This window comes from the organism of the source record quoted next, unplaced genomic scaffold (assembly GCF_019419815.1).
Source record: "Pyrus x bretschneideri cultivar Hongxiangsu unplaced genomic scaffold, Pyrus_bretschneideri_v1 Contig36, whole genome shotgun sequence".
Lineage (NCBI taxonomy): Eukaryota > Viridiplantae > Streptophyta > Magnoliopsida > Rosales > Rosaceae > Pyrus > Pyrus x bretschneideri.
The window spans coordinates 639978-652521 of NW_025999679.1; the positions used below are offsets into that span (position 1 = coordinate 639978).

General features: G+C 38.1%; 1 protein-coding gene across 1 annotated transcript; it reads right to left on the reverse strand.

Moving 5' to 3' along the window:
• Window positions 1-2352: 2352 nt before the first annotated feature.
• Window positions 2353-9453, reverse strand: LOC125480816. The gene is made up of 15 exons (XM_048591948.1): window positions 9023-9453; window positions 8471-8629; window positions 8205-8321; window positions 7989-8073; window positions 7455-7563; window positions 7281-7348; window positions 7076-7201; window positions 6047-6987; window positions 5511-5714; window positions 5342-5402; window positions 4077-4190; window positions 3501-3614; window positions 3324-3410; window positions 3066-3141; window positions 2353-2708 (listed from the first exon to the last, which is right to left on the reverse strand). The coding sequence occupies exons 1-14, from the start codon at window positions 9103-9105 to the stop codon at window positions 3115-3117; spliced, it is 2295 nt and encodes a 764-aa protein (XP_048447905.1). The 5' UTR covers window positions 9106-9453; the 3' UTR covers window positions 2353-2708; window positions 3066-3114.
• Window positions 9454-12544: the final 3091 nt, after the last annotated feature.

The window sequence follows — 12544 nt, forward strand, 5'->3', positions numbered from 1 at the left end:
ACATTTCATTTGATTTTGCATTACTCACGCATTTTTCCTTAGACTATGGATTTTGTCCCTACTCGGGTTTTTACCATAGCCTTAGGTTTTTTGTGAGACTTACTTCCTTATGCAAGTTCCTACCTTATTGAGAATAGCATGTTCCCACAATCAGTGCCAATGAGTTGACTTCCTCAACCTCTACATGATGCCTAACCTACTTGAGTATTTACACACTCAAGGGGGAGTGTTATAAACTTCTAGTTTAAGTGTGATTGTGTAAATCCTAGATTTGATTTGATTCTAGTTATTCTTTCCTATATGGACTTGTATTCCTTGGAGGAGAAGGATTTCTTCTCTCTTATTACTATAAATAAAGGCATTGCGTAGGGGGAATAACACACATTCCTCTATACAACCCTACAAACATATCTCTCTCTATATTCTCTTTGTGCCGCCAGCCTCTTTCCCTTGTCAGTTAAATATAGGACACATGGTTTTTTGTTTTCATTTTCGTTTTATTTTTGTTTATTTTTTAGAAAGTTTTATATTGTATACTATTTCATACACATCTACATCACTCCCATCATCCTTCTTACCCTCTTCATTGTCTCATATATTTTCTCTATATTAGTATTGAGTACATACTTTGAGCTTCATGCTCTTCAATTGAAATATTTGAAGAAGAATTTCATGGAATTCTCTATTTATTAAGAAATTGCTTCTAGAGATACATTAAAACTCAAAAATCTAAAGTAGTATGCAATATCCACATGCCATAAGTCTCAAATTTAATATAACAATATACTTCTAGAAACATGGTTGAGCCTAAAATAGGAGACTATGTCTCTGCCAAGAAGTCTTATCCCAATAGCGATTTTATTTCACTTTAGTAAAAACACCAAAGAAAACCCTTTGGGATTCAAACTATAGGTTCACTAATATCACATTTTTCAACGGCACAAAAATGAAATGTGCCTCTTTCTAATTTGGTTGACCCTTTTACTTTGTCAACATCAATGAGAAAACATGATTGTATAGCCCTTGAAGATATGAATAGCTACTATAATAACTAAAAAATATCAGTGATCATCAATTCGTGATCCAATCATTCTCATTTGCATGCCCATGCTTAAATCATAGGTATACGACTGCTCGGATATGCCTCTTCATAAATCCCACTGTCACTCCTAAGACAACCATCTTAAGACGAATTATTTGGAAAAATTAGATCATAACTTCTTATGGGGTGGCTCATACTGAAAACCTCACAAGCGTATTGCATTGTCTTGCCCTGTAACAGATAGAGTGCAAAATTCATCTTTTACTTCAAAAATAAATCTGAAACAAAGAGAATATAAGACATACCATGGAATGAAGGATAAATGATCAATATTACTAGTGCAGAAGTTTTAACAAGAATTATAGAGAGCATAATCCTCCAAAGCATATTTGCTTGTTTGCGCTCCTTCGATCTTGCAGTTTGTGTGCGATTCTCTTATCTCTGATTCTCCAAAAGCAGAATTCAAGAGCACATTCTTGCTGATAACGCATTGGAAATAAAATATAGAATGAGAGAGAATAGAGCGAGACAGGGGTGCTGCTAACGTCGGAGTCTTGGTACTGCAGAAAATTGGACTAGTACTGGTCTGAAAATGATTTGTGTAATCGTCTTGCCTTCCGTAAAACTCCAGAGCAAAGTAAGTGGACGAAACTTGATGAGCACGGCTGGTAAATTGATATTTTCCGGTACGATGCGTCAAGATTGCACCGTTGAGGTACGGGACTACACGAATTCTTCGTTTCCTGTTAAAGAGATGGACATCCAACGTGATGCATCGTCCCTACTTGACGTGTATGACATGTACGGAGCTTACATAATCAAAACTAGGGAAGATCTATTCCTTGTCGCAAGGATTTCTTATTGCAACATTTGCCGTGTTTATAAGCTCTGTTATTCGACGGAAGATGGTAGATGTGGACGGATAAAGGGGAAATTGATTGGAAATCTTGCTCTCTTTTGGGTGTGAGCCAGTCCAGAGTACAGTGCTCTCTCCTGGATGGGAACTCGATTCACTTCACGGAGATCGACTTCCATGTCCAGAAGAAGAAAGACACTTCCGACAGAGCCATTTTCTTCTTTGTTTAGGTGCGTACAGTTTGACAAGCAAACGAGCGGAACAAGTTTGTGCTCTTCCAACGGTGGGTAAAGCTGGTAAAACAAAGGGAAGTGATTCACCTACACCCATTTTCTCCTTTCCGGCACGTGCGAAAACGAGAAAACAGGAGTGCGGAGATCAATCCCAATAGAAAAGTACGTTCCCGCAACAAAAATCGAGTAAAAATAAAACGAAAGGAAAGGAAAACAATAACTTAGAGAAACTTTGCTCTGCTTTTTTTCCCTTTTTTTACAGTGAAGGCCAACATACAAGGGCCTAAAAACACAATGCCTTGTTCAAGATAAAGAAAAAGAGAATCAATTACATTGCTAACAATGTCCAATGGAACCAAACACGCATATACAACACGGTTTTTCGCTCCCAACTTATCTGTTCCCTTGTTAAATTAAATTCCCTAGTAATTTGAACAACATATACTCTAAAAATACAATAAAGAAAAATTACAAAGCTGTATTTTTCGATTCTGAATAGAGCGTTTCACAGGCATTTGACTGAAGAAGAAACAGTCAGGCACAATATTCAGCTTCACGGATACACCGTGATTTCATCCTGAAAGCAAAACATAGGGCCATTATAAGTTTCTTCCCCCCAAGAAACCGGAGCCATCGGAATGTAAACTAATATCTTAGACCTTATTTCTTAAAGATGTAGCTTATAAACCTACGAGTGTATTCAATCCATGCCCGTCCTATTCAATCCATGGGCTTCCTATAATTTTTATTTACAACAAAAAAGGAGGAATCCATACTCAAGAAAAACCTCAACCCATCACCAAAACCTCTAGAAAATAAGTGTAATATTAAAGGCGTCATACTCTGAACGTTCTCCATCCTACACGTTGGTGCTGGAAGTAAAATTAATTTGACAAAATCTAAAAGCAATAGATCTTCAAAAAGAGAAACAGACCGGCTAGGCTGAGTGGTTCGTCCCACAAGTGGAAAATGATGGCTAGTTCCTAGCATTCCAAGGCATATGTTGGGACCTACAAAAATAGACACTGGTAATATCAGGAGAATGAACAGCTAAGAAAAGTAATTAAACACTTAAAGGATGAACACTTTGATTTTGCAGCAATTTATAAACCAAACATGAAGGAAAGGCATAATTGCATCCAAAAATAAAGAACAATGAACAAATAAACCCTCCAATTGGGTCATGTTGTACCTCAAGCATGTTTTCATCAAGAAAAGCAGTTGTTGTCTGATTCATGCAATAAGAACTATCATATTGGAGGATCCTTAACTTCCCTTCCTGCATTTCACAACATGAAAACACTGAGTTATGGGAATTGGGGGAGGAACCAAACAAGCAAAAGAAGCTCACAGAAACAGAATTGATTACCTTGGTTCCATAGACAAGGCCACCTCCAACTGAAGGATGAAAGCAAGCTACGTTGACCTCATCCTCTGCACTAGGAAGAACTCTCACAAGCTCCATATCAGAAACTCTGTAGACCTGAATAACAACTAAGAATGTTACATGAACACTCATAATAGAGGACAACCAAAAGCAACTGGTAACACATGAAAGTTATATCATGCACAGTTGAACCACAGGCCACAACTATGGTCAACTTTATAAGAAAGTTGACATAAAATCTATTTCATACACGAGTTCAGTTACAAATGACTTTTAGTTTGCACCAAATTCAATTATTCCACTCTAAGACTAGTTTAATCCAACTTAGGTTGCATACATTAGTCTCAACCAAAATTCATAAAAATTTCATATCCTTGTCATTACTTATTAGAAGCAGATTAAATATTACATAAGTTTCTAGATGTTACTTTACAGATTGATTGAAACACCCAATGTTAATAAGACACAGATTTGAAACAAAAATAAAAGATACTTTAATATTTAAAAATTAAAACTAAAATGAAGAGGGAGGGACGGAAGAGAACTAAAAAATCCTACCTCCAGAATGGTGTAAATAGGCACTGTTGTCTCTCCATCAATGACAACACTCTTCAGAAGTGAACTGTGACGACGGCCATAGGCAAGTAATATATGCTCTGACGTAGGAGAGAACTGCCACAGTAAATCAAGGAATAACAAAACGGAATAAGTGTGTGATGAAAGTACAAAATCTTTGCTTGATCTAGAAGAAATATAAAGGAAAAAATATTATTAGGTTGTGAATCTTTTGCTTATAAATGAGACAACTATTAGAGTTCGGAGATCTATTCAACCTAAGGACTATTGACAGGTGAAACTGAGAATACTTCGGCAACAAAGGCAGTCACTTAATAGAATGTTCATAACCAGATGGCATGCATGAAAAAGTTACATATAAGGGACTATATGTAACTCAGACGTATGTGTGTGTCTGTGTGTGTGAGTTACTGTTACAAACAGGTAAACACAACTAGAGAACCCCAGAGATTCATGTGGAATAGAACAAAGCTAAGTACCAGAAGCCCGCTAAAATACAATATACACATCTTTTAATTTGTGTAGTTGAGCAGTCAGGTGGGTATGTGCTGAGGATGCGTAACTTAAAATATTATCTAAATAATAAAAACCTAATGTCTTAATGATCTGCCACTAAGTCCACCCATAGACCGCTGCCATAATGATAGTTCATACAGAGTCCAAGTCTTCACTCATTTATATACCTTCTTCTATATCAGTTTATTGATTATTTGTTTTAATCATAACAGCGGTGCATTGGACATCTAGGTCATATACCAATCAGCTGTTGGATTGAATATTGAAACAACATGATCACGCATCAACAATATAAGGCAATCCTAACAGATTCTCCCTACATAAAACATACCTATATATGTATGTGTTTACATACCGCTACATAACAAGACTGCTTCAACTTTAGATTTTCTGGTGGCAAATGCCTTATAAAAAATATGCGTAACTGTAATTCATTACATTCTACGAACATAAAAGATATATCCTTATCATAACTCCAGAGTATCTAACTCAAACTAAAGCTAGGCTGAGCATTGACATGAATCGTTGAGCTCTTATGATGAGATTTCAAGGGATGCACTCCATACAGGGCTGCTAATCATAGTTTTCAGTTAAAATGAAGCATTTTCCGTTAAAGATTTGCTGTAGTCTTAGGGAAAAAAGTTAAATAAGTAAAGAATTGTCTGAAAACCAATGAGAAACTAATGATCAAGATGACCCAATAAGTCATACATGTTCAAAATTTAGCTGACCTGAATAGATGTTAAGCAGTGGGCAGCTCTTATTGCCCGGGATGCAAGAACCATTCCAAATCTAGATAGATAAAAGAAAATCAGGTTGTAGAAAGAAGGAAAATGCAAATGGAAAGCTAAAAGAGAGGTATGAAAGTGCAACACAGATTATAGGGAGTTAAAGCTTTACGTTGCTTCCTCAAGGGAATATATCCGGAGCTCATACATGACATGGTGTGCTGAAATTGGATGTCGAGTTGGGGAAGTTGATGCCCCTGTCGCATCATGGTTGACCTGGCTCTGCAATCCAGGATCAGCTTCCATATGGGGCAACATACATGCAACACAAGCAGCTAAAAACCTTCCGCAAGGGGAAAAATGGGCACCCATCTCACTGCAACAAATTATTAAGTAAAAATCCAAAAAGATACAGCCAGTAATACCATTAAAGTTCAAACAATCATGCAATGCTGAAAGAGAATAAAAGAAAAAAAAGCCAACATTTCATAATCATCTACTAATCAAATATTTCTTTGCAAAAGGTGTAAATCCAGTAAAAACAAACTACCTTTGACAAAAAAACCAAACGTAAAAACAAACTACCAACTGATGTTGCATCCTTTATCAATGTACTGGTTTTGCAAGACTTACGAATAAGCTAAAGGCAATGTCAAATTGTATAGAACAACAAAGTACCATGAACGTTGAAAACAGAAAGAAATTTACCTACAAAGTACAGCATGTGGAATGGTTAAGCGACATCTTTCTGCATCAAGGGGAGAACAAGGATTTTTCAAATCGTGTGGCCAAATTCTGAGCTTTACAGTGCAAGGCAACTCTGCAGCTGCTGCTGCAGCAAGTGAGTTGGCAAGTTCCGATTGGATTCTACTTGCAACTGGTTGAGGCTCACTTTCAGCATGCGCAAAACTATTGAATCCAGCACCTTCATTAGATCCAATCGTCGACACCATATGAGTTCGTGAAGTACGATGCCGGGAACTAGATCTTCCAGTAAGCCTGGATTGGCTCACACTGGTTGGTATTACCGAGGAAGTTATGGCTGGATTCATCTCACCACGTGCAGATGGATTATCTTGTGTAGCATCACCTACCAGCCGCATATTCCGTTGGCTAGCTTGGGTCTGACCAATTAACCACCCTTGCAAAAAAGGAAGTTCCCAATATGTTGAGTCACCAAATGGGAAAATATGATTGCTCCTCCCTTCAGGTTGCACTTCCAAAGCCTCTAAACTGTCCATTGCAGGTTGAGAAACTTCAGTTTCCATTTCACTCAAGAAAGTATTAGTTTCTGTCTCTTCTGGTGCTGGAGAAGAGCTACTAGGTTCAATTGGGGACAGCAGAAGTTCATACTGCCCTGAAGGAGTTGAATATGTTAGCAACCGCACTGAAGCAGAAGGATCAACTCTCTGTTGCACACTACTTGAACCAATGTCCGTGTCACTACGCTGCATAGATATTCTCCCATTATCTCTAGCAAATGAAGGCCATATCAGAAATGGTAAAGACATAAGAGGTAGTCCATCTGCCAAACTGGAACGATCACTAGATTGACCATCTGCCAAATATACGGTAGGTGGAGGATAGCGCAAATAACCCGGAGAAGTTGCAAGTGTCATCGAGGAATCTGAGGAGTCCATGTCATTGACCTACAAATAAGAAAAATACATGAATCAAATATATTTAATCAAAGAAAACGATTAATATTTCTACCAAAACGACTACCCAAAAATTTACCTCAGCAGTTAAAAGGAAAGGAGCTCCATGTGGGTGAAAATGCACCGCCCGGAGTGAACGTCGTGTCTTCAGTACTATGCTTGGTGAGGATGTCTCCCCTCTCCTATTGTAGTGCCATATGTACAACTAATGCAAGATTTAAAGGTTAAGGCCATTAATAAGAGATAAGCATGATTAGTTAAAATTTCCTAATAAAAAATCTTACCTTGTGACCTGACGCAACAGCGAGCAGCTCACCTTGGGCATGGAAAGCTATGGATGCAATGGGACGCACTGTGTGGAGAAAAAAGCACTAACAATCATATCCATGACACAAACTTAAATGAAAAAAAGAATAAATTGTTTGTTTTAATGATTGATAATCAACGCAAAAACTTACAAAAATCACGAGATCCTATACATTCTGCCGTGTTTGCATCCCACAAGCGAACTTCATGATCCAAACTTCCACTAGCCAATATGTCTGGATACACAGGATGAAATCTAACCTGCAAAAGCACAACCAGCTAGTGAGAAATGCACAGGAAGCTAATGAGATGTACCGAGTAGCTATGCTGAAGTGTCAGATCTGGTAACCAGTAATTTTGTTGATGAATAAAACAACTAGATTAAAGTGGCAACATCCACTAAAAAAGATTAGGATAAAGCAACCCAAAGACTTTTGACGAGAGCATAAAACTTCTTGCAGAGAGAATTTTAGCATTATAAGCATAGATGGCATCCTATATTTCTTAGCAAAAGAATATGGATGAAAAAGAAGCTTTAATGTTTCACCAAATCTCAAGCTGTTCTGTTTAAAAAATTGTTCACAACATCTTGCAGCAAGCTGAAGCAAGAAGCTAACATTCAACTTCAAGTATTTGAACAAAAACAAAAGAAATTCAGAATCAAATATCCAGTGCTGTAGACTTACCACCCACGGTGTCCTACGGTGACCACTCAAGACCTTTAAGCAGATCCCAGTTCGGCAATCAATAATCTTTACAGTATGGTCTCCGCTGCAATTACAGTTGCAATTGAAAGTTAATAAATGATACACTTCTTAGAATAAATATAACTCAACACTAAGCTTTAGGCAAACCCCATACCAGGCCGAGATATATATATATATATGCATAGCAGGACTTACTGAGTTGAAGCTAGTGTCGTTCCATCGGGGCTAAAGGCTGCTGCAATAGTTGAACGTGGAGGAGGCACAAGCGGACAATATTTGGAAGACAAATGCTGGAGTGACTCTGCCTCCACCCTGAAGTCGATCCAATTTCAAGACAGACCATGAATTGAAAGATCAAACTAAATGCAAAATAATTCAAACAACTAGAAAAAACAAAGCAGTATGCTTTTTTTTGTTGCAAGAAAATTATGAGAGAGCGACTAAATGAATTGGCAGTTTACCATGAGACAAGGCTGTGCCTAGCATCTCTAGCTGTTTCAAACTTTGGGCCAACAGAATCGGAATTAGACTTCGGAGGTTCCCCCCATAACTTCTTTGACCAATGTTTCGTTTGCGGAGAAACCTCTCTCCGTGCTAACAATCTAAGGACATTGCTAACACTGCCAGTTAACATCAGATACATGCAAATCAGTTTGAAATCAAGAATTAGTGCCAATTAATATTCCAATCCGATTTTACAAAATCAACACCGAAACCATTTCTCAAGCACGGAAAGTACTTGAAACAACAACAAAAACAAAAACTCGGTACCTCCTCAATCTCCAAAATTGTCTTCCTAAATTCTAACCAATTTCGATAAAAGCTAATCAATCGAAAAACCAAATTCGGGTTGGAACTAATTCAATTAGGATCACCATGCAAAACCACAAAATTAAAGCATGAATAGATATAATTTGCAAAAGCATTAATCCACAATACACCATTTTGGTAATTGAATTACATAAAAACTCATGAATTCCTACCAAAATTCAATAAAAAAGTCCAAGATTCACCTGTGCTTGCACGGATTGGGCTGAGGAACGCGCGGCACAGAGGTGGAAGGAGAATTGGGCTCGTCGGAAGAACCTGCCCTCATAATTTTCACGGGAAAATGTCATAATCTCAGCTTTTCCGGCATTCTAGGGAAATTTCAAATTGATATCTTGAAAATCCAATCGAAATTTACATGAAAATCATCACGCCGTGGAAAGAGTAAACTGAATAGAAGGGGGGCTTGAATTGAATTGAGCTGGGGTGCGAATTTGGTGTCGGAGAGGGCGGCGTGGGGTACGGTTGGGGAGGGAGGCGGCGAGATCTCCAGTCGGCGGGGAGGGAAAATTGGGAGGGGTAAGTGTCCGAGTGTCTGTGCGTGCGGCCGTGGAATTTGGATTTGGAAAATTCCGTCTTGGGTTTTTTGTGATGGGGCATTGGACAGATGGGGGAGAGGAGGGGGGCGCTAGGTGGCTTCGGGACCCTAGGGAGGTGTTTGTTGGACGACAATGCCCTTGTTGTCAACGGCACGCGTTTTGATCATAAAAGGGACAAATACAAGATTTAATGTAAATGACCAACATTATCTCAATAAAAGCGTATTTGCTATATTCCGTTTAGAAATTTAGGGCTTGTTTGATATCCTATTTGAAAATTTTTATAATTTCTTAAAATATTTCTTAAAAGTTTTTTTGATAATAATTTTCTTTAAAACTCAAAAACTTGTTTGGTATACGATTTAAAAATTTTAAATCTTACAACTTAAAGTTGACAAATAGATTCAAAAAGAGGGATTCGAAGGTCTTATCATAAACCCTAAATTGGCTAAACTGCAACCGACGCCACCTCCTAAGTTATGTAGCTCATCATCCTAAGAGTAGAACCCGACCAACCCTAACCTCATTGAATCACAGTATGCAAAAATTCTACACCGTGAAGATTACAGCACTCGCAACCTTTACCTGAGAAATTGCCTGCCTTCCATCCACTTTGGACTTCGTGGCAAGTATAAAAGTTGTTCTTCGTGTTGAGATATACATGCCTGTGAAGCACAATGACTTGATTTTGGGCAAAAAAATGTTCTTAATCTCCTGAGCCTATATCTAAGATTTGTTTGTTGAGATTTGATGCAATGATTTGGTTATTTGATTTTTGAGTTAATTGTATCGCCGCTCGATTTTTGTAATTAATGACAATCTAACCATTGGATCATCGTGAAATTTGAATAAGATGTTGAGAGCTTGATGGATCTTAGTTGGTTGATCCAAGGTTCTAAAAAATGATAGACGCTAGTCGGGCGACGTACTAGGGCCTAACGCCTAAGCTGCTAGGTAGGGCTTAAGCGGACTAGGCGGATTTACGTAAAATAATATAAATAAGTGTCTATTTATACTTAAAAAATACATAATTATACTGAAATACAAAAATTGAAAAATAAAATTACACATACTTAAGTAAATTTATTATATTTTAAGCAAAAATAAAATTACATGCACACATACACACATATATATATGTGTTTGGACCCAAAATTACACCATCGGCCCGAGTAATCAAGGTCATTGGGTAAGCATACTTCCAACCGTCGGATGAAAAGTGAAGGTAATTTTGCTGTTATTGAAAGATATATTGTGGTTTTAATCATGGCATTATCTTTTAATATGTTTTAGCCCTTCTCTGCATGGGATAATATTAAGTAGAAGAATTGCAATTCATTTGCAATTCTTTAAGTCAGCACATGCATATACGTGGAAGGTTGGGAGACTATTTCCTAGGTAATTATACACCACAAGTTTGTGATGGTTATCTCCAAAAAGCAACCAACCACATCGGTGTACATGGATTGGTGGTTATTTTGATGGGCATTATTTGATCAAATCCAAGCATCCAAGCTATCTTGGGATTTGATGTGATAGGGCTGCATAAGGATTGAATTAGGTTGCAATTTTGACTAAATTCAGAGTTTTGGGAATAGGAAGGCTTATATGACGCAATCAGTGGAAGAGTTCTAATGCATGGCGGAAGCCTATATCAGCTTATCAACCAACACGCATATGTCCCTATAGATACAGAGGTAGTGGCAATGTAAAAAGGACCTCCAATTCAACACACAAATGCCCTGCGCAAAACCTCTCAAACATCTTGAGATTTTTTTATTTTCTTTTTTCCGCCGACACATCTTCAGTTTGGATAAACAGCACTGTTGCAGTAGAATCAGCCGTTCCCGAAGCACCTTCAGTTTGGATAAACAGCACTGCGTCGAGGCCGACTGGTTATCTATCCAAGTCTCGGTCGAGAAGGATTTTCAAATCCTTATTGGCAGAGGTCATCTCATTAGCCTTCTCGGCGAAGTGAGGTGTTACCAGGTTACTACATTCGGCACCTTGAGAGCCGAATTTGATATTGAACTTCGTAGAACTAGCAGCCTTGTCTTCAGGCTCGAGAATCCAAAGGCCGAGATTTGTTCCTTCCTCGGCCGCAGTCGCAAGATAAAGAAGTCAGCAACGCGCTCAACGCAACATCAACAAATTTTACTCCTCGGCCGAACTCGGCCGACGAGTTGGCACGCCCCGCATTCAACCGAAGGACATAGTTAGCTTATTAGTTACTTGGCCTGCGCGCCACGTAGGCTTTGTAATTTTTAGGTTCAACAATATGTTTAAGGATACTCTTGGTTTTGTAACGTTTTTTCTAAGCCTAATATGTTTTAATCATTGTTGCACCTTACTTTCAATTGTCATTAAAAAATGGTTGGGCCTTTGCTTTCACATTAAACAAAATAAAATAAATAAATAACTTATTCCCTAATTTTAAAAGAACTATCAGCCAACTTTAAAATCTTTAACACTAACTCTAGCTAACACAGCAGCGTCGCACTTCTTCTTCTCTGCAATTGCAAATTTACAAAGCTCTCTCTCTCTCTTTATCTCTCATCAAATCTTTGATGCTGACTCTTCTTCTACGCACGCAGACAGGGGACAAGGTGCAGCAACGCGATGAAATTGCAGTGGGACACCGGAGATTCACAACCTTTGCAGCGATAGTTTTTGAAGTTACAGAATTGCCCAAAGGTCGTCGAGGCTGCCTAGCCCACCTAGCCTTCCCAGGTGGCTGTCTAGGTGCCACCTAATAGTCTAGCTGACTTGTTCAACAATTTTAGTGAAATCGAGCCGATAAGCAGTCGTCTAGCACCTAGGCGCCGCCTAGGTCGATTTTTAGAACACTGGGCTAATCATAATAATGTGTTGTTCCCGGTTGTTGTGCATCTCTCTGTACATGTAAGTAGCACTATGTCTCATTTTGCTTGTCAGTTTTGATAAAATTCCTAAGTGGAGTGTTGTGTACGATCATAGGTTCTATCAGAGCATTGTGGTCATTAATGATGTACACATTGTTTTGTGTGAAGCTTCTATTGTAGTTATTCTAAAGTGAGTTAGACTCTAGGCGAGTGATTTTAATATTATGTGATAAACTATTATGCATATGAAAGAGGCTATATACTTTGTGGATATAGCATGGATTTATAAATATGTTTATTGCCAATC